General features: G+C 59.6%; 1 protein-coding gene across 7 annotated transcripts; it reads left to right on the top strand.

Annotated features, from left to right (window-relative positions):
* Nucleotides 1-2977: 2977 nt before the first annotated feature.
* Nucleotides 2978-17911, top strand: ZDHHC8 (zDHHC palmitoyltransferase 8). Of its 7 annotated transcripts, none has more exons than XM_039872839.1 (11): nucleotides 2978-3184; nucleotides 10044-10165; nucleotides 10339-10496; nucleotides 10589-10761; nucleotides 10949-11051; nucleotides 11466-11557; nucleotides 11727-11868; nucleotides 12074-12194; nucleotides 12267-12376; nucleotides 13644-14644; nucleotides 15781-16975. In XM_039872839.1, exons 1-11 carry the CDS (start codon nucleotides 3081-3083, stop codon nucleotides 15950-15952), a joined length of 2298 nt encoding a protein of 765 aa, XP_039728773.1. In that variant the 5' UTR covers nucleotides 2978-3080; the 3' UTR covers nucleotides 15953-16975. The 7 variants fall into 7 exon arrangements, with proteins under 7 accessions (XP_039728773.1, XP_039728779.1, XP_039728774.1 ...); XM_039872845.1 differs by lacking the exon at nucleotides 15781-16975 and adding an exon at nucleotides 17546-17911 and having other exon boundaries at nucleotides 3004-3184; XM_039872841.1 differs by having other exon boundaries at nucleotides 3006-3184; nucleotides 10339-10412.
* Nucleotides 17912-18206: the final 295 nt, after the last annotated feature.

Raw genomic sequence — 18206 nt, 5'->3', positions numbered from 1 at the left:
CTTTGGTAAGGCTGTCCTTTGGTCAGCCTGGGAAAGGCCAGTCCCATAGCATGCATGTCCAGTCTAGTGTACAGGCAGGACTTGGCCCCACTGCCATCGTCGTAGAAAACTATCTCGTCCATATGCTCCTGGCATCTCCCATTGGGGTGGAATTGTAGACATCTGCAGTAGCTTTAAATTAAAGGATGCTTTCAGGAATGCAAATAGGTTAGTGCCATTTGAGAGTTTGTCTCATAAATGGGCTGCCTCTGTAGATATCCTAAGTAGGGGAGAAGTTTTCAGTTTGTGGTCAGGGCTTTGAAAGTGTATGTATGGTCCTACCTGTGATGGCATGTCCCAGGGAGACAGACCACCAAGACTCTTAGGAACTGGAGCCTCACCCCCCCTCCAGCAGGGGGAGGAGCAAGTTCATACCTACCTGGAGAGGACACTCACATGCTCATGCCTCTTGTGGCTGTTTGCCATTAACACCTACCAGAGGTGCTTTACAGTGTGGCCAAGTCTATTAAGTGGGCCCTATGTGTCCTGTGGTCTTTGTCCAGTTTAAACCTTGTGTCCTTGGTCCTTCTGGGGGATGTCCACTCTTATTTTAAAACTGAGGACTTCACTGGCCAGCTTCGTTGTGTCCTGGCAGCCTTAGGCCCCGGGGTATGGGTCTCTTTTGATACTCTTGAAGTTGGCGTTGGTGCAGTGGTATTTCCCACCCAGGGAGGGACAGTGAAGCTTATGAACCTCACCCATCATGACGAATTGGAATTGTTAACATTGTAAAAGGCAGATACTGCTTTCTTGTGGGGCCTCTGTTGGATGCATTGTATGAAAGGCTGGACCCAGGGGCTTGCTACTTGACAAAGGGGTGGTTGGACACCCCTTTGAACACAGAAGAGATGTTTAACATCCTTGATTTAGGCTCCAATAAACAATAACACTCCACTTGATGTAAAATCTCAGGCCAACTTCTTGGGTAAGATGTGTCTCCAAGTGGAGAAAGCCCTTCAGAATGACTAGGACAGAGCAGTGCTGTGACCAGTGTGCATTTAAAGACGTGGCTGTTGACACTGCAGAACTGTGCCGCAAAGGGAGACGTGTGGGTGCAATAGTCGGCCCAACTAGGACGAGCAAGAATGGCAGTAGGGGTTCAAGTCTCACAGCCAGTATATTTCCAGGTGGGCTCTTCGTGGCATAGATAATGGTAAGCCAGAATTGAGTTAAAGATACTAGGATGGAGAGAAATGAGATATAAGACCTTTCCAGTCCTGCAGGTTGAAGCTACACTTTATTTTCCCTGGGATCTTAACTCCTTGGGGAGAGGATGCCTGGGCAGTGGCCTCACTGGGTCCACTCCACCTGGGACCCTTTCTGCAGGGAATTCAGCACTGAGGCATGAGTGCCCTTTCTTCCCATGACCAGCATTTGGCACTCCACTACTCTCAGCTGTCCTGGGGTGGGGTGCAATGGGGAGTTGCTGGGAGGAGCCTCTCCTGATGGGTGGAGCTGCATCCAGGCCCTGTGACCAGAGCGGGCAGGCAGGGGTGGGGTGGAGAGCATGGGTGATGCTGCAGGTGGGGCACAGTTTGGCTGCAATGATGTCTCCTGCCCCAAAGGCCTGTTTGTATGAGGCCACCCTAGGGCTGTGACAGCTGGAACAGCAGTGAGTAGGGGTCTGCTTTCTGCCCACATTTGTGCTCTCAGTCCCCCACTGCCCCAGACTCCCCCGCGGGCCTCCCCCCTTAGAGCTTTAGCCTTCACACACGTGCTGTGCCTCCTGGATTAGAAACTGCATGGCAGAGGCTACAACTGAGTGTTGTGAGAGAAAACCCATCATATCTGTTGTCAAGCCTCATTAACACCGCAGTCTGGCTGCCATCCCGGGTTCTTAATAGCTCACAGCTCAGCCCACAACCTGTGGAGCTGGGGCTGGAGCCTTAAGAAGGCCCATTAACCAACAGGAGCCCCCAGGTAAGGAGACCCAGGGCCTGTGGCAGCCTGGCATATTTGGCCGTGGTACCTAGCATGGCCGCAGACCGAGGCACTTGCTGATCCTCACTGGGGAAGCTGCTGATCTTGATTCAGGTCCACCCAGAGACGCTGTACCAGCTTCCCAGCTGGTCCCGCGGGGTAATGCGAGGCCCCTGGTCCACCTTAAGGGGCAGCGGCTACGCAGGCGGAGGGATTTCCTTTCAGAGGGTGGGCCTAATTACCCCCCTATCCCAGGCGCGGGGCAGAGTGTCCGGCGCTTCCTGAGGGGTGCTCCACCCTGTCCCGGGAAGGCTGAGGCGTTCAGCCGGCCCTAAGCCTCTCCCCCACCCACACTCAATCCTGAAGTTTGGACCAGGACACAGAGGGCCCAGCGGCCCCTGCACTTACTCTGCCCGCTAGCTGGGCTTGGTCCAGCCGAGTGGCCCAAGGGCTGTAAGGTGGGCAGGAGGTAAACAACCAAGGTGCCCCTGCAGTGTCAAAACATCCAATCCCCCTCAGCCTGCCCCCAAAAACATGCTCCGAGGTATTCAGGAAAAGGTCTGTGTAAACAGGCCCAAGAGGGGGCCGACATGCCATAGCGCTAGGACCTGCGGTGTAGCAACAGGATGCCTGGCGTCCTCTATGGTGTCCACCCGGTGGGCATGGCCTACGGCTGTGCTACGTACGGCTGCATAGCTTCAGAGAGCCGCGGGCACTCGCTGTGCTGGGGAACCAAGGCAAGGAGAGGCCCGCCATCCGAAGGTTCTGAGCGCCGCGCAGAAGGCCGCCTGTGCTCTGCTGCGCGCGCGGGGCCAGGGGCTCCGGGGTCCCGGGCCTGGGTCGGCTCCAGCACCCAGAGCCAGGAGGAGGGCGTTGGAGGGCGGGCGCGTAGTCCAGGGTCCTTGGCCCCGCCCCCTCGCCTTCCGGTCTACCTTAAGGGGCACGCTGACATCAGCGCGCCGCCGCCGCCGCGCCGCCCGTGGGGTGGGATTTCCTCCGCTGCCGCCGCCGCCGCCGCGGGTCCTGCGCCGCTTCCAGCCCGCCCCACCCGACCCCGGCCCGACCCCCGCCGGCCCCGCCCGCCCGGCCCCGGGGAGGGATGCGGCGGCGCGGCGCCCAGGATGCCCCGCAGCCCCGGGACGCGCATCAAACCCGCCAAGTACATCCCGGTGGCCACGGCCGCCGCGCTGTTGGTCGGCTCCAGCACCCTGTTCTTCGTGTTCACGTGAGTCCATCGCGTCGACGGGATTGCAGGGGGTTACAGCCTGGCCAGAAGGGGTAGGGACTAGGTACAGAGACTGGGTACAGCCGGGTGGGACTAGGGGCAGCGGCCGGTGGGCTGGGTAGGGCTGGCACCAGGGCTGTGGGCAACGTGAGTCCCCATCCTGAGACTCAGCTGAGGCTGAAGCCGTGAGTGTGCCTATCCTGGGGCACCATGGAGAGGTGAGTCCTGTGTGTGGGGACACTAGTGCCTTGTGGGTACCTAATGAGTGTGCCAGGCAGGCCCTGGGTGTGAGGCACTGGGCCTGGACAGGAGAGTGTGTGCAGTGGCTGCCCAGGGTGTGGCTGCAGCCCTCCCGTTCCCACAGGCTGCTGGAGGAGACATGAGCTGCCCAGAGCCACTAGCCCTCTCTGCAAGTTGCCAGAGGGAGGCTCTTGTGTCCCCTCCTGGCTGTAGTCCAAGTTGTTCCCCGCGTAGGTGTGGCCTGGCCAGTCTGCCACGTGCCTGCCCACAGCCCCCAGAGACGCTGGCCTGGCAGTTACCCTCCACTCTTCCATGACCTCCTCTGGAAGGCCCAGTGATCACAGCTAGAGGGCCCAGGCCAGGCCACACCCAGGGACACTGGCCATGATGGGCAGTGAGACCCTTGAGGCAGAAAGCAGGCAAGATCTTGGATCCTGCAGCCTTAGCTTCTTCACCTGAGACACAGGCTAGCTCACCATTCAGAGTGGTAGGCTGACTACACAGCTCCATGATCATGGGGGTCCCCCAGGGCTCCTGGCATTAATCATGCGGGTATGTGACCACCCCCTTCTACAAGTCCCAGGCTGAGATACCATCCAGATGACCAGAGCAAGGATCACTCAAACCTTACTGGGGACCTGAGGCCTCAGGGGTGGCTGAAGCCAGCTGGGCTTCTGGGTCAGCTGCTGAGTGTGAGTGAGCCTGGAGCAGGGTGGGCAGGGGCTGATCTGGCACCCTTTCACATTAATAAGAGCGAGGGTGGCTGCTGAGTGGATGGTGAGTGTGCACTGGGTGCCTGTGGTGGTGGGAGAGCACCCTACCTGGACTTCAGGGCCTGATAGGTGCCACAGGCTGACAAGAGTGTGTTTAAAAAGGCCTGTGTGGATGGGCTTATTTCTGGCTTTGGTGAGCAGGCATGTTTTTGTCACTCAGATGCTGCTGGCTGTGGGGCAGAGAAGAGAGAGGCAGACAGGCAGCAGGCACAGGAAGAGGGGGAAGGCATCCTGCTGGGTCTTCTGGAGGGGTGGGGCCCAGCGCAGTCCTGGCTCTGGGGCCAGAGTGGGGTGCTTGGGGAGTTTTGGCCTCTACTTGCTCGTCTCAGTTTCTTACTCCTTAAATGCAATTCACTGTTTTTCCTCCTGACTTTAAAAGTAATAAAGATTTTCTCTCGAGAATTTGTCAAATGCAGGAAAAAATAACATAAAAAGAAATTGAAATTGACCCCACCCCAGAGGACCCATCCATCTCCTCTCCTCCTGGGCTCACCTGGCTGTGTTATAGCATTTAGGTGAGCTCTTTCCGGTGATTTCAGAGGGCCCTTACTGGGCTATCCTGTGAACTTGACCTGCCCCCAAGCGGTTGACTCTGAGGCTACCGCACCCTGTTGAGTGCCGGATCTTCCTTAATCTGTTCTTACAGCTGGGGGTCTGGGTTCAGGGACCTCAATGCTGGGAGGTGCAGGGTTCCCTTGGGGCGCCACAGACCTTGCCTGCATCCCGGAGCCCTTGTGTGGCCCAGGAGAAGGTGCTGTGTGTGTCCTTGTGGCAGGATAGGGGCCCAGGGTCACTAGCCAGGGTCTAGGTGCAGTGACCATTTAGCCAAGGGAGCCTTGCTTATTCCCCCGCAGTTTGGCCCCAAAGCCACATTCCTTGGGCTGAAGGGACCCTGGTCTGCCCCTGCCCTGGCTGCTGGGTTCTTAGAAGGGGCTGTGTGGGATGGGCCAGGCCCATTCATGCCAGCACAATGTACCGATTCTGGACAAGGAGGGGTCCAGGCAGTCCCTTTCTTGGAACTGTCCTCTTGTCATCCCAGTACTCAAGCTTCTGCCCCGTTTCTGGGCCAGGCCTTCTGCAGACTCAGACCTGTGCTGGGAGGGAGCGGCTCCTCCTGTGCCCTCCTCCCGCCTTCAGGCCCACAGCTTTCTATCTTCTTTGCCTTTGTTTCTTGAACTTCATTGGCCCCCTCTCCGCACTCAGTAAACATGAATTGCCCTCTTGGGGGCAGGTCCACATAAGAAGCAACTCCTGGTATCATGCAGGGTAGGGAGCCAGGGGCCTAGAGGACCAAGGACCCCTCCCTTGGACCAGCTCATTGAGGGTGCTGGGACCAGCAGGACATTAAGACGTGTTGCCAGGAGACTCTGGGGCGTGGGAAGGATGTCAAGAGGTGGAGGCATCCACCCTCTGAGAATGGGGTGCACACTGCAGGGCAGGTTCCCAGAAGTCCTCCTCCTCTAGGGTTCTTGGGGCGGTTGTGTTCCCCTGGGACCCAGAAGCCCTTCATACTGGCTCAGCGCCAAGCTGGGTCAGGCACTGGAGGAAAGACGTGGTTCAAGGGACCCCAGGTTAAGCCTCTGCCTCTGCTCCTCCTTACTCTTTACAAAGCCACTTTGCAGAAGGACAAGGACCCTGTGAACATCAGAGAGCTGGCTGCATGGCAGAATACAACACTTAGGGCTGGGCTGGGCTGGGCTGGGCTGTCTTGTTCTGTCAGGGCCAGTGGCCTGACTTCTGGGATGTTGGGCTGTTTCTTAGGATAGGCCTGAACCCTCCCCATGCTCAGAGGCTCAATCAGGAAACAAGGCTCAGCCTGGGACAGTGGGAGGCCCAGCCCAGGACAAGGCCAGCCAGTGGTGGGCCCAGGTAGACAGAGATGCTGGCAGGGGCTGCATGGGAAGGTGGGAGAACTTGGTGTGAGCCCCCTCCAAGAACTCACTGCATGTGGCCTGGGGTAAACCCTGGCCCCCTGAGCCTCAGTTTTTCCCTTTGCTCAGAAGTCTATATGGTCAGATGGGTGGGTACACGTGGCCAGAGGCCCTGCCGGGCCCGATCAGGGCAGAGTGTCCGCAGACCCTCTGGTCCTGGGTGCCTCTGTGTGTGAGCACAAATGGTGTTAATGAAGAACCTAATTTAAGTGAAAATGTCTGAGTTAAAATTTTCCATTCCACATTTAGTTGTGGTGCGTGTGCTGCCCCTGCAGAACCCCTCACCCTCTGTGGGTAGTATCTCCCTGTCTGCCCAGGTGAGACTCAAGGCCTTGACACAGGTGGGGCCCAGGTAGTAGCATGTGGACCTGATGCTTGAGGGGCAGGGGCTGGCCAGGGTGTAGGGCTGGGAGCCTTAGCTGAGCCACCCTGCCCCAGGCCTGCCCTGGCCCAAAACATGGCTGTTGCCAGCAAGCAGTGGCTGCCACTGCATAGTGGGGCAAGCCTGTAGTCCAACATCTCCTGGGTGGAAGCAGAGTATCATTCCTGTGGGCTAAGGGGTCTTCCTGGAGCCTAGGAGGGACTCAAGGTAGACTGAGCAGTGCTGTCTGCCCTGCCTAAAGCTTGCATGTTCTCACTCATCTTCACACTTGCCCTGTCCACAGGGAGCAGAGGGGAGCCCAGAGAGATAGAAGGGTGGTGTGAAGTGGCTGAGTCTGGGATGGACGGGGCTGGGGTCAGTGGGAGGAGGGTCAAATTTGCATGTCTGTATTGTGTTCACATTTCCATACAACTGTGTTTGTGCGAGTGTGCTTTTATAGTCATGTGTATGCGTGTTCATGTAGGTGTACCAGTGTGTGCAAAAGTGTGCATATCTCTACATGCAGATGTTTGTACATGTATGTCTTGCATGTTGGTACAAGTTTGTGTGTGTTCATGCACACATGCCTTCTATGTGTGATTGTGCACATGTGTCTGTGTACATGCTTGTGCAGTGCGCACACATGTATCCACACGTGTGTCTTAGACAGAACTTGTTTGTGTGTCTGTGCACATGCTTATATGGGCTTTTTCATGTTTTTCCCTTTAGTTCACATGTTTCCCCAGGTGGCTGAGTTCCAGCCCTTGGCAACGTTGGCCAGTGAGCCATTCCTCTTAGGCATGACCCGGGTCTGAGTCCCCCTTATGGCATGGCCTGGTGGTGAAGGCCACCTGGGGGAGGGTGGGGGGACAGGAATGCATGTAGTATCTGATCCTGGGTCTGAGTTAAGCCTGGGTGGCTGGAGATGGTGAGCAGAAGGGGCAGTGGCTCAGGTCCTAGTCTGAGGTCCTGCATCCCTCCTGAGCCTGCCCAACACCAGCTAAGACCCTGCCCTCCCCTCCCCAGGTATGCATGGCCCAGGCATGTGGGTAGCTCATGCCCACGCTGGACAGAGGCTGACCCACCACCTCAATCCAAGCACTGCTCCGTCACAGTGCAGATTTCCAAGCACACAGCTGCTGCCTCCCCAGCCCCAGGCATCTCACCCATGTTCAGTTCACTTAGCCTGGGGGTTCATCAAGGCTCAGAGGAGACAAAGCAGTACAGGCTGCCCAGGCCAGCAGGAGCTCTGGTCAGTGTGGGGGTGGGGACTGCCTGTGGGGTTCAGTCCCTGCCAGCCTATGTAATGGTTCAACTCCTAGCTCAGATACAGACTCACCCCAAGACCTTGGGTGTGTGTCAAACCTTCTATCTGCTCTTTGTCTGTAAGATGGGGAGGGCAGAAGGGCCCCCCAACACTGTGTAGGGCAGGTGAGTAGTGGGCCCTGCTTATTCACCAGCGAAACCTGGACAGAATGGTGGGCGGGGCCCACACTCTCGTCTCCCCCTGTGTGTCCTCCTATCTTCAGTGCCCACCTGCTTGTTGCACCCCATGTCTGTGCATCTACCTGTCCTTAGCCGGCCCCAGTGCACCCTAGGTCTCCTCGGCCTCTTCCTTTCCCAGAACAGGGTGCTCCACCGGCCCTTGAACTGCGCAGGTGCATTAGGGCCTGAGTTTGCTTTAATGCTCTCCTGTCACTGTCTTAAAATTCTTCATATTGTTTAAATAAGTGGTCTGCATTTTGCACAGATTATGTGGCCAGCCCTTCCCAGAAGACACCATGGGGAGCTGGTTTGTACTGCTTGAGAGGGGTCTGAGGTGCCCTACCTCTCCCCGGGTCCTGGGTGTGCCTGGAAAGCCTGTCCCCACTAGCATTTGGGCCTGTGCCTCCACCCCTGCCTTGTTGGGCAAACCATGACTCAGGGGCCTACTGCCACCTTGCTGAATGGGATTGAATTAGGGGCCACAGACACATATTAAGCACTGTCAGTATGCCAGGCTTCAGCACACAGGGATGGGGAGCATGGAAGGCACCCACTGGTGGATATTCCAGGCCATCTGGGAAAGGGGTGGCAGAGGAAGACCCTTCTAACAGAGGGAACCCTGTCCTCAGGCCATGAATTCACCTCCAAGGCGGGTCTTGGAGAAGAGGAAGGGGTAACTCGGGCTCTGGGCACCAAGCGTGCTGCCGTGGGAAGGGAATCTTTAAATAGCCTCTTGCTTTCCACTAAAAATAGCAAAGTTCTGCTGCCATGGAGGTGGTTGCTGGGGTGGCAGGGATGGCTCCTGGCCAAGGCAGGCGTGGGTGCGCCAGTGTAGCTAGCCTGTGCTGGGTGACGGGCAGGACCTGGGGTACTGCTTACCCTGCTGGTGCCATAATGTCCTGCCTCATGGTCAGGGCTGCTGTGGGAGATCCCCACCTGCCCCCCCAACTCCACGGTGTACTGGGAAGGGAGCAAACACCCTGAATGTCCCTGCTTGTCACAGACATGTGCGAGTTGGGGAGCCTGAGGTTAGAGGTGCTTTGTGGGAGCCAAGCAGATGGACTCAGGGACCTGTCACAGGGTCAGGGCAGGGGACTGTAGGCCCTGTGCTAGTGGGTCTTTACAGAGGGGGCTCTGTTCAGATCCCTGGAGGGCTGAGGATGAAACTCTCTGTGGCGGAGCACCCAGGGAGGTCTGTGTGACTCTTACCGGGTGCCAGGAGTCTGGAAAGCCTTCCTGGGAAAGAGGTGTGCAGCCAAGTGCTGAGGAGTAGTGAGAGATGGCGAAGGGGTGGGGGCGTCATGCTTTTCTAGAGTCTCCAACTGTTCTGCACTGCCATGTGGAGAGCAAGGTGACCAACTAAAAAGAGGGGGCTGCCTGCCTAGGTGGGGATGTGCTCAGTGGCCAGGAGGAGGGGTGCCGCCCACTCTGCATTTACTTACTGAGAATTGAGGCTCCTCACAACCCAGAATTTCCATGTTTAGGGGGCCCCACTGGGTTGAGGATAGGTCTGGGTGAGGACTGGGAGTGGCCCAAGCTGCCTGGTGGGTCACTGGCCTCTGTCTGTCATGGCATGTGTTAGAATGGGCTCATTTTCCTCCTGGGCTCCTGCCTCCATTCTGTCCCCCCAACATAGGTAAGCCCAGGGAAGATGCCGGGTGGGGTGGGAGGACATGAGTGGGCTCTGGCCACCCCTCCTCAATGGTGCCATCCCAGGCCTGTGGGCCTCTCTGAGCCTGTTTGCTCAACTGTGAGTTGAATTCCCAGCTGCCACCTGGGGGCTTGCTGGGGTCAGAGTTGGCACATGGTGTCCGAGCACTGTGAACTAAGCGCACAGTGCTTAGTTCACAAAGCACTGTGGCTGAGCAAAGGAGCAGCAGGCTGATGGGCAGGGGGTCTCCCAGAGGGCCCATGGCAGCAGTGGCCTTGCTAACTGCCATGCTGAGTACTGATGGTGGCCTTGAAGCCCTGCACATGCATGAACATGCCTAATTCCTCTGCTCCCGAGTCCCCTTCCTCACCTACCCACCGCACCATCAAACCCAGCTGTGCTCTGCTATCCAACACAGGTGCCCATGGTTGACTCGAGCTGTGTCCCCAGCTGTTCCCGTATACAATGGCATCATCTTCCTCTTTGTGCTGGCCAACTTCAGCATGGCTACCTTCATGGACCCTGGCATCTTCCCCCGAGGTAGGGCCCTGTACTGGGGCAGGTCATCTGCTCACTTTTGCTAGAGTGTGAGTGGCTAACACGGGAGAGTCTTGGGTGGTGGGGTCCTGGTGGGTGGGCTGGCAGAGATCAGTTAGGAGTTTTTCTGCCCGCAAAGTCACTTTCCTTCTGCCCTCGTTGGTCCTGGCCCACAGCGGATGAGGACGAGGATAAGGAGGATGATTTCCGGGCCCCGCTGTACAAGAATGTGGATGTGCGGGGCATCCAGGTCCGTATGAAGTGGTGTGCCACCTGCCACTTCTACCGCCCGCCGCGCTGCTCCCACTGCAGTGTCTGCGACAACTGTGTAGAGGTGACTGCCCCACCACCCCATCCACCCCACTTCCCCTTGTGTCCCTGCCCCACCCTGCCTGCCGTGTGCCCTGATGCGTTGCTCCTGCCCAGGACTTTGACCACCACTGCCCCTGGGTCAACAACTGCATCGGACGCCGCAACTACCGCTACTTCTTCCTGTTCCTGCTGTCGCTCAGTGCGCACATGGTGGGCGTCGTCGCCTTCGGCCTGGTCTACGTGCTGAACCATGCTGAGGGACTGGGAGCTGCCCACACCACCATCACGTATCCTTGGCCAGACCACAGAGGCCTTGTGGGCTGGGGCACATTTCACAGGGGAAACCAAGGTTCAGAGGGGCAGGTCAGCTACCTGGGAATCCCCACAGGGTGGGTTGCTCTCCCTGGGTGGGTAATTTGTCCACAGGCACCTGTTCCATGTCTTCACCCACAGCCATTGGCCTTAACGGGCCAGCATGGCTGTCATGTGTGTGGCTGGCCTCTTCTTCATCCCTGTCATCGGCCTTACCGGTTTCCACGTGGTGCTGGTCACTCGGGGGCGCACTACCAATGAACAGGTGCAGACCCTGGGTAGGGCCACACAGTGATGAGGATGAGGTGTCCTTGGTTCTGAGAGGGCCAAGGCTTCCCAGGGCCCTGTGTGTGTGTGTTGGGAGGGGGGGCGGGGTGTCAGAGCAGGGCTACAGGGACCCTCAGCCAAGGTAGCCTGTGAAACTGGTGGGGGAGGCTCTGGTTCTGGATATCCCAGTGGGGCTTGGGGTGTGGGGCTGTGCCACTACAGCCACCAGTGACTCAAGGCTCAGACATTCCACAGCTCCCTGCAGGGACAGGCTGGGGTGACCTGGGTGGGGGTACCCCTGGGCTGACCTTACCTAACCCATCTGGAATGCCAGCTGTCTCTGCCTGTCCCTCTGCCCACCTTGGCCTAGACCCTGGGTGGTCAGGCTGGCTGAAGGGTCTTGTGTCCACAGGTGACAGGGAAGTTCCGTGGGGGCGTGAACCCCTTCACTCGAGGCTGCTATGGGAATGTGGAGCATGTGCTGTGTAGCCCCCTGGCTCCTCGGTGAGGCCTGGGTGGGTTGTTGAGGGGGCCTCTGCTGGGTTCTGGGTGGGCAGCTGTGGACCCTAACCCTGGTCCACTTCTGCCCTTGGCAGGTGGGGCTGGCCCTGCCCTTGAAGTCTGTGTTCAGGCTGGGTTGCCCTGGCCACTGACCTCTCTGACTCTGATGCAGGTATGTAGTGGAGCCACCTCGGCTGCCACTTGCTGCTCGCCTGAAGCCGCCCTTCCTTCGACCTGAGCTCCTGGAGAGAGCTGCACCACTCAAGGTCAAGCTTAGTGACAACGGACTAAAGGCCAGCCTGGGCCGTAGCAAGGTGGGGGCCCCGGGGTGGGTAGGGGATGGGGTGTCAGACCCTTGGAGGTGGGAAACAGCTAGGTTGGAGGGGCGTAGAGAACTGGAAGGGGGGATTGGGTGGATTCTGAGGAAGGGTCTAGGTCCCAGGGCCCTAGGAAGGAGTCTCCAGTTAAGCCTTGCCCCTGGCCTGCACCCTATCCACCACTGACCATGCCCCATCCCAGTCCAAGGGCAACCTGGACCAGCTGGATGAGAAGCCACTGGACCTGGGGCCACCGCTGCCCCCCAAGGTGGAGGCTGGCACGTTCAGCAGTGACCGGCAGACCCCACGCCCGGGCAGTGCTGGTGAGGTGGGGCCAGCCAAATGGGGGAGGGACATGGGCTGACCCCAGCCTGACCATGGTCCATCTCCCTCAGAGAGCGCCTTGTCAGCACAGAGGACCAGCCCCCCAACACCCGCCATGTATAAGTTCCGGCCCACCTTTACCACGGGTCCCAAGGCGCCCTTCTGTGGGCCAGGCGAGAAGGTGAGGAAGCCTGGCCCCGCCCCAGAGACCCCACCCCCAGAGGCCTCACTGGGTTATAGAGGGTGCCAGCAGGACCCCACCCTGCAGGGACCCCAGCTGAGGGTGGTGGAGGGGAGCAGGGCAGCGTGCCCAGGGAGAGGCTGGCACAGGCAATTCAGGCCTCTTCTCCCTTGGTCAGCACTGCCCGCTGGCCCAGTAGGCGGCTGCCCCCAGGAGTAGTATGTGCCAGGATGCCTGGAATTCCACCATTAGTCACTCCATAAGGCCCATGGGAAGGCTTTAAAAGAATCCGAGATTGTTTGAGAAAGCGCATTTATTTTCCTGAGTTGTATAAGCACTCTACGCTCACTGTGAAACAATCAGAAGCCCTGGACGGCCTCATGAATTCCCAGGGATTCCCCATGTGTGCCCAGGCTGCCAACCCTCCTTCGTGGCCACCCAAGAGGCAGCCCTGTGGCTGGACCAGCACACCTAGACCAGCCCCAACTCCCACCCCAGAAAGCCCCTCCCGTCAGAACCAATGCCATGCCTGACCCTGCTTGGGGCCCACTGGTCTGGGCAGTGAATCTGAGCCTCTCTGGCCAGTGTCCAGTGGCCCTTAGAGGTAGGAGGACAAGGTTTTGGGTACCTTGGCCCAGTCACCTCCTTCCTGGGATTTTCCTGGATCCCATGGAGGATCTGGGGTTTGTCAAGTGCCCTGAGGCCACGTTTCCCCAGCCATGCTCCCTCTGGGTTTTGAGGCTCTTGTCTCCAGCCCAAGCCTGTACGCCTCAAATCATGGAGACTCAAAGAGGCCCCTCTTCCCTATCATGGTGACTGTCCCCTAGGCTGGATGGGCTCCATGGATACTGCTCCGGGTGTCTGCAGCAGCCGGCTATGGCCTTGTAGCACCCTGACCCACAGGGGTGGGGTACCTGGGAGAGGGCCTGGTCACTGTGTGGTTATTATGTCTCCTCAAGGTTCAGCTCCCAAGGCTGCCCCTCTGCCCTGCCCCCCGCCGGGAGTATGAGCTAGAGCATACCCTTCCTGAGGAGACACTGTTCGGGTGCCACTGCTCTGTTCTACCCTGCCCCCACTTCCTTTTGTGGTGGACAAGGAACAGGTGGTGTGGTCAGGGTATAGAGAGCTTCTGGGGACAGCTTGTTGGTTACACCTGCCACTACCTTGATGGCACCCGGACTGTGGCCTCCATGTGGGCACAGAGCACCTGGTGGCTGGGTAGGGCGTGGTGGGAGGGCAGTGGCAGACGTGTACCCTCTCCCCACAGGTTCCAGGCCCTGACTCCCTGACGCTGGGGGAGGACAGCATCCACAGCTTGGACTTCACGTCTGAGCCCAGCCTGGACCTCCCTGACTATACACCCAGTGGCCTGCACACAGCCTGCCCTCCGTCCCCACCCCTCAGCGCCTCCGACACCTTCTCAGGGGCCTTGCGCTCCCTGAGCCTCAAGGCTGCAAGCCGGCGGGGTGGGGACCACATGGCCCTGCAGCCCCTGCACTCTGAAGGTGGGCCCCCAACACCCCATCGGGGCATCTTTGCCCCCCATGCATTGCCCAACCGCAATGGCAGCCTGTCCTATGACAGCCTGCTTACCCCTGGCTTGCCCGGCGGCCACGCGTGCCCAGCCCATCCCTCGGCCAGCGTGGCCAGCTATCGCTCACCGTACCTGCACCCTGGGGCGGTGGGTGACCCACCACGGCCTCCGCCCCGGAGCTTCAGCCCTGTGCTGGGCCCCCGGCCCAGGGAGCCCTCACCCGTGCGCTATGACAACCTGTCCAGGACCATCATGGCCTCCATCCAGGAGCGCAAGGATAGGGAGGAGCGTGAGCGGCTGCTGCGCTCTCAGGCCGACTCGCTCTTTGGCGACTCAGGCGTCTATGACGCACCAAGCTCCTACAGCCTGCAGCAGGCCACCGTGCTATCCGAGGGCCCCCGTGGCCCTGTGCTACGCTACGGCTCCAGAGATGACCTGGTGGCCGGGCCTGGCTTCGGAGGCGCCCGCAACCCTGCGCTGCAGACATCTCTGTCCTCGCTGTCGAGTGTCGTTAGCCGGGTGCCTCGGACCTCCTCCTCCTCCCTCCAGGCAGACCTGGCCAACAACAACGCCCCAGGGCCCCGGCCAGGCAGTGGCTCGCACAGGTCTCCCCTGCGCCAGGGCCCACCCTCCCCCCCCAGCACGCCCCGCTCGCCCTCCTACATGGGCCCCAAGGCCATCGCCTTCATCCACACGGACCTCCCGGAACCACCGCCCTCACTGGCTTTGCAGAGGTGGGTGCTGGGGGTGCTTCGGGCTTCCCTGAGCAAGGCAGGCATCCGGCCGCCTGTTGGCCTCTTGGCTGAGCACGCGTGGGTTGTCCAGGAGGCCTATGGCCACCTGTGGGGTGGGCCTCCCCTGACTTGGAGTCTCCTGTCACTTGAAGGGTTGCCGAGCTCCAAGGATGCTGTGGCACATCTCAGGGCATGGGAGGATTTGCATATTGAGCCAAGTGCTCCACATTTTCTCCCAGCCAGCACAGACCCATGAGTGGGGGATCCCAAGGCTTCTTCCTCAGGAGATGGTACCACTGTCCCTGCCCAGGAGGCTGAGTCCAGAGGACATCACTCCACAGCACAGTGTGCTGCCCTGGTTGGGGCACACAGCCCCTGGAAGCAGGGATTTCCCTGCTCAGAGATGAGGAAACCAGGGCTGGAGGGGCAGGCTGGTCCCAGGCCCTAAGTGGGTGGGCAAATGAGGATGCCATGCTGACTTACCTGGCAGGTGAGGTCCAAGTACAAGAACTGAGCACCTGCTAAATGCAGGTCTTGTGCTGGGCTCAGGAGCATCGTCAGGGCATCACTCCAGCTACCTTGAGTGAAGGGCTCCATCAGGAGGTTGCTGCTGTGGGCAGCAGAGGCCCAGCAGATGGCAGCTACACAGAGAGGCAGGGAGGCAGCTGAGGGAGGGAGGGGCTCCTGCACTCTTGACTGTTTGGGCAGCTAGGTCATTGCTGGGCAGGCCGTGGGACAGGACGATGGTCCCTGTTTTTCATAAGAAGGAATAGGGAAGGGGCTACAGTCACCACTGGGGTCTCCAACCTAGGGCACCAAGATGGACAGGGCTGGGGGTTCTTCTGGCTGGTGTCCACCTGGCCTCCCTGTGCTTGTGGAATGTGCTAGTGGGAGGGACCAAGGGACCTGGGGGGTTATGACAGCCATTCTGACGTCTGCCTGTCTGTCCTGTGACAGCACCGCCCCTGCAGGCTGTGTACCAGCACCCATTTTCTGGGTGGGACCTTTTGAGCTCAAAGGAAGGGGCCATCCAGGGCTCCGTCTGTATCATCTGTCCTGTTACCTCCACTGGCCTCTGTCCTGCCATGGTCCCGTGTTCACCGTATGTGTGCATGTATGTGCTTGTTTTGATGCAGGGACCACCCTCAGCTGAAGACCCCCCCAAGTAAGCTTAACGGGCAGTCCCCGGGCCTGGCCCGCCTAGGGCCTGCCGCTGGCCCCCCAGGGCCCTCCACGAGCCCTGCCCGGCACACACTCGTTAAGAAGGTGTCCGGTGTGGGTGGGACCACGTACGAGATCTCGGTGTGAGGACTGACTGCCACCCATCCGCCATGGCACCACAGGGACCAGGACCCCCCAGCGGCTGCCCCCCTTCCCAACTACTCTGCCACAGCAGAGGAGGCCCAGGCCTGGTGTGGACGCATCAGAAGGAGAGAGAACCACGCCTCCACAAGTCAGTCTCTCATCCTCCGCCTGTCCATCCACTTATCTGATCACCAGGGCGCAGCCGGGCCAAGGGCCGCTGGCTGCAGGATGTGTCAGTGGCCCAGCTTCCACGGGTCGAGGCCTTGAGGGGGTACCCGAGGTGGTCACCAGGCCAGCCTCCACCCACTCCCCTTACAGATGGGTCACTGTGGCCCAGAGATGGACAGAGAGGCCTGGGCCCCTGGCTGTCTTCTGGACCGAGGGCCTGCTGCCTGGCTGCTCCTAACCCGCTGCCTTTCAGGGACCTGCTGGAAGCTTTTGGCTTGGCGAGGCTGATTCTTCTGCAGGGAGTCCAGCCCTGGCCCACAGGCACCCAGCACTGGGGCTGCTCTGGGTTATGACAGACAGGTGGACAGACAGACAGACAGACAGACCGCCAGCTGTGGGTGGGGTCCTGGCTCCATGTGTCCCGTCCGGCCCAGCTGGTGGGCATGTCCCTGTGTCTGCGCTGAGCTGCCATGCCATGTCCCATGTGTTAAAGCTCGGGCCCCCGCCGCCCCCACTGCCGGGAAACTCGCTGTCATTGAAGCCTTAACCTCTGCTTTATGCTCTTGTGGGAGGTGATGGGGGCAGGTGGGACAGGCACAGGCCGGACGCTGCCACAGGGGCCTCTGAGACCCGGAGTCCCTTCCCTGCCAAACGAGATTCCCCACCCCAAGGCATGCAGAGTCGGGCCTGCCAGAGCCTTGGCACCTGCATGGGAAGCACAGGGGGAGGGGTCCAAGTTCTGCCTGGCGCCAGGGACCCGAGAGTAAGCACACAGCAGCGTCCGCTTGCGTTGTGTCTGTTTTATGTTTTTATATCTACATCTATATATCTATAATTTTATTAAAAAAAGAAAAAGAATCATTTTTATCCTTTCCTTGAGCAAGGCCATGGCTGTTGCTGCAACTCAGGGGCTCTCGGGTGGGGTCAGAGCCGGTCAGGCTCGGGAGAGGTGGTGGCCAGTGGCACAAGGTCGGACGTTCCACACAGGCAATTCCACTGACTTAGGCCGAGTTGGGGGCCTGGGAGGCAGGGGCTGGCCCACGGGTCTTTAGCTGATGATCATGCAGCTCCCTTGGGTCTGCGTCATCCCTGGCAGTAGCAGGGCGTTTGGAGAAAGGCCGGGGCTGCAGGGGCCCCCAGGAACCCAAGGACTTAGGGACCATGGAGTAGGGGGTACATTATGGGGCCTGTGGGGGCCGTTGCGATGTCCTGCAGCTTTACTTACTGAACCAGCCCCCTCTTCTGCCTGTTAAAAGTCGGGGGTGGAAGCATCAGGAATGCACACATTTTTTGGGCTGAGACAGCTGGATAGAGATTGGAGGACTGGGACGGGCTGGCTCCAGGGCCTTGGACCCCGCACTGGGCAGCTGTACCCCATGCTGACCTCCACCTTTCTGCTTCTCTCTCATGGGACGCTGCGGCCCGCAGGGGGCGGATCGGCACTTGCAGCCGTGGATGGGGGTGGCGTGGCCCACCCAGGGTGCCCCCCGGCCTGCACCTGTGCCACCTTGGCCTCCCTGAGGACCACCCTCCGTTGAGGGTCCCCTGGAGCTCAGCTGCTGGGGTGCCCCCCCGAGGGGCTGTGTGCCGCCTACACTTAGCGGCCTCCAGCCTTTTCCCCAGACTCTCGGGGCCTGAGCGGGACACCAAGTAGCATCTGTGGGGCCCGGGACAACCCAACCCAGGAAGACAGTCCAGGAGGCCAGGCTGCTATGAACCCTGGGGTGTGGGCTGGAGGACCCCTCTCTACCAGCCATACTTGCACTGACTCCCAGCCCACCGGGGCCTGTGATCCTGTGTCCACCCACCTCAGGAAGTCCCCATCTGCTGCAGGGAGTCCAATACCCCAAGCAGGGGCCCCAGAGCTGCTAAGACCAGCATGGCTTCCCAGGGTGTCACGCCATCACCCAACCTTCCTGCCTGACCAAGCACTTTAGATGCCACTTTCTCCCCAGGGAATCCAGGCCTCTGCGGTTGGGCTGGGATGGGAGACTCAGGTTGCCCCTGCAGGTCACTGCACTCCCCCGCTCCCCAAACCCAGCATATGAACAGATAGATGCCTTAACCTCTTGGAGCCACCAGCCCATTG

This window comes from Pteropus medius, unplaced genomic scaffold (assembly GCF_902729225.1).
Source record: "Pteropus medius unplaced genomic scaffold, Ma_sr-lr_union100, whole genome shotgun sequence".
Lineage (NCBI taxonomy): Eukaryota > Metazoa > Chordata > Mammalia > Chiroptera > Pteropodidae > Pteropus > Pteropus medius.
This window is presented reverse-complemented; position numbering and strand designations above follow the sequence as displayed.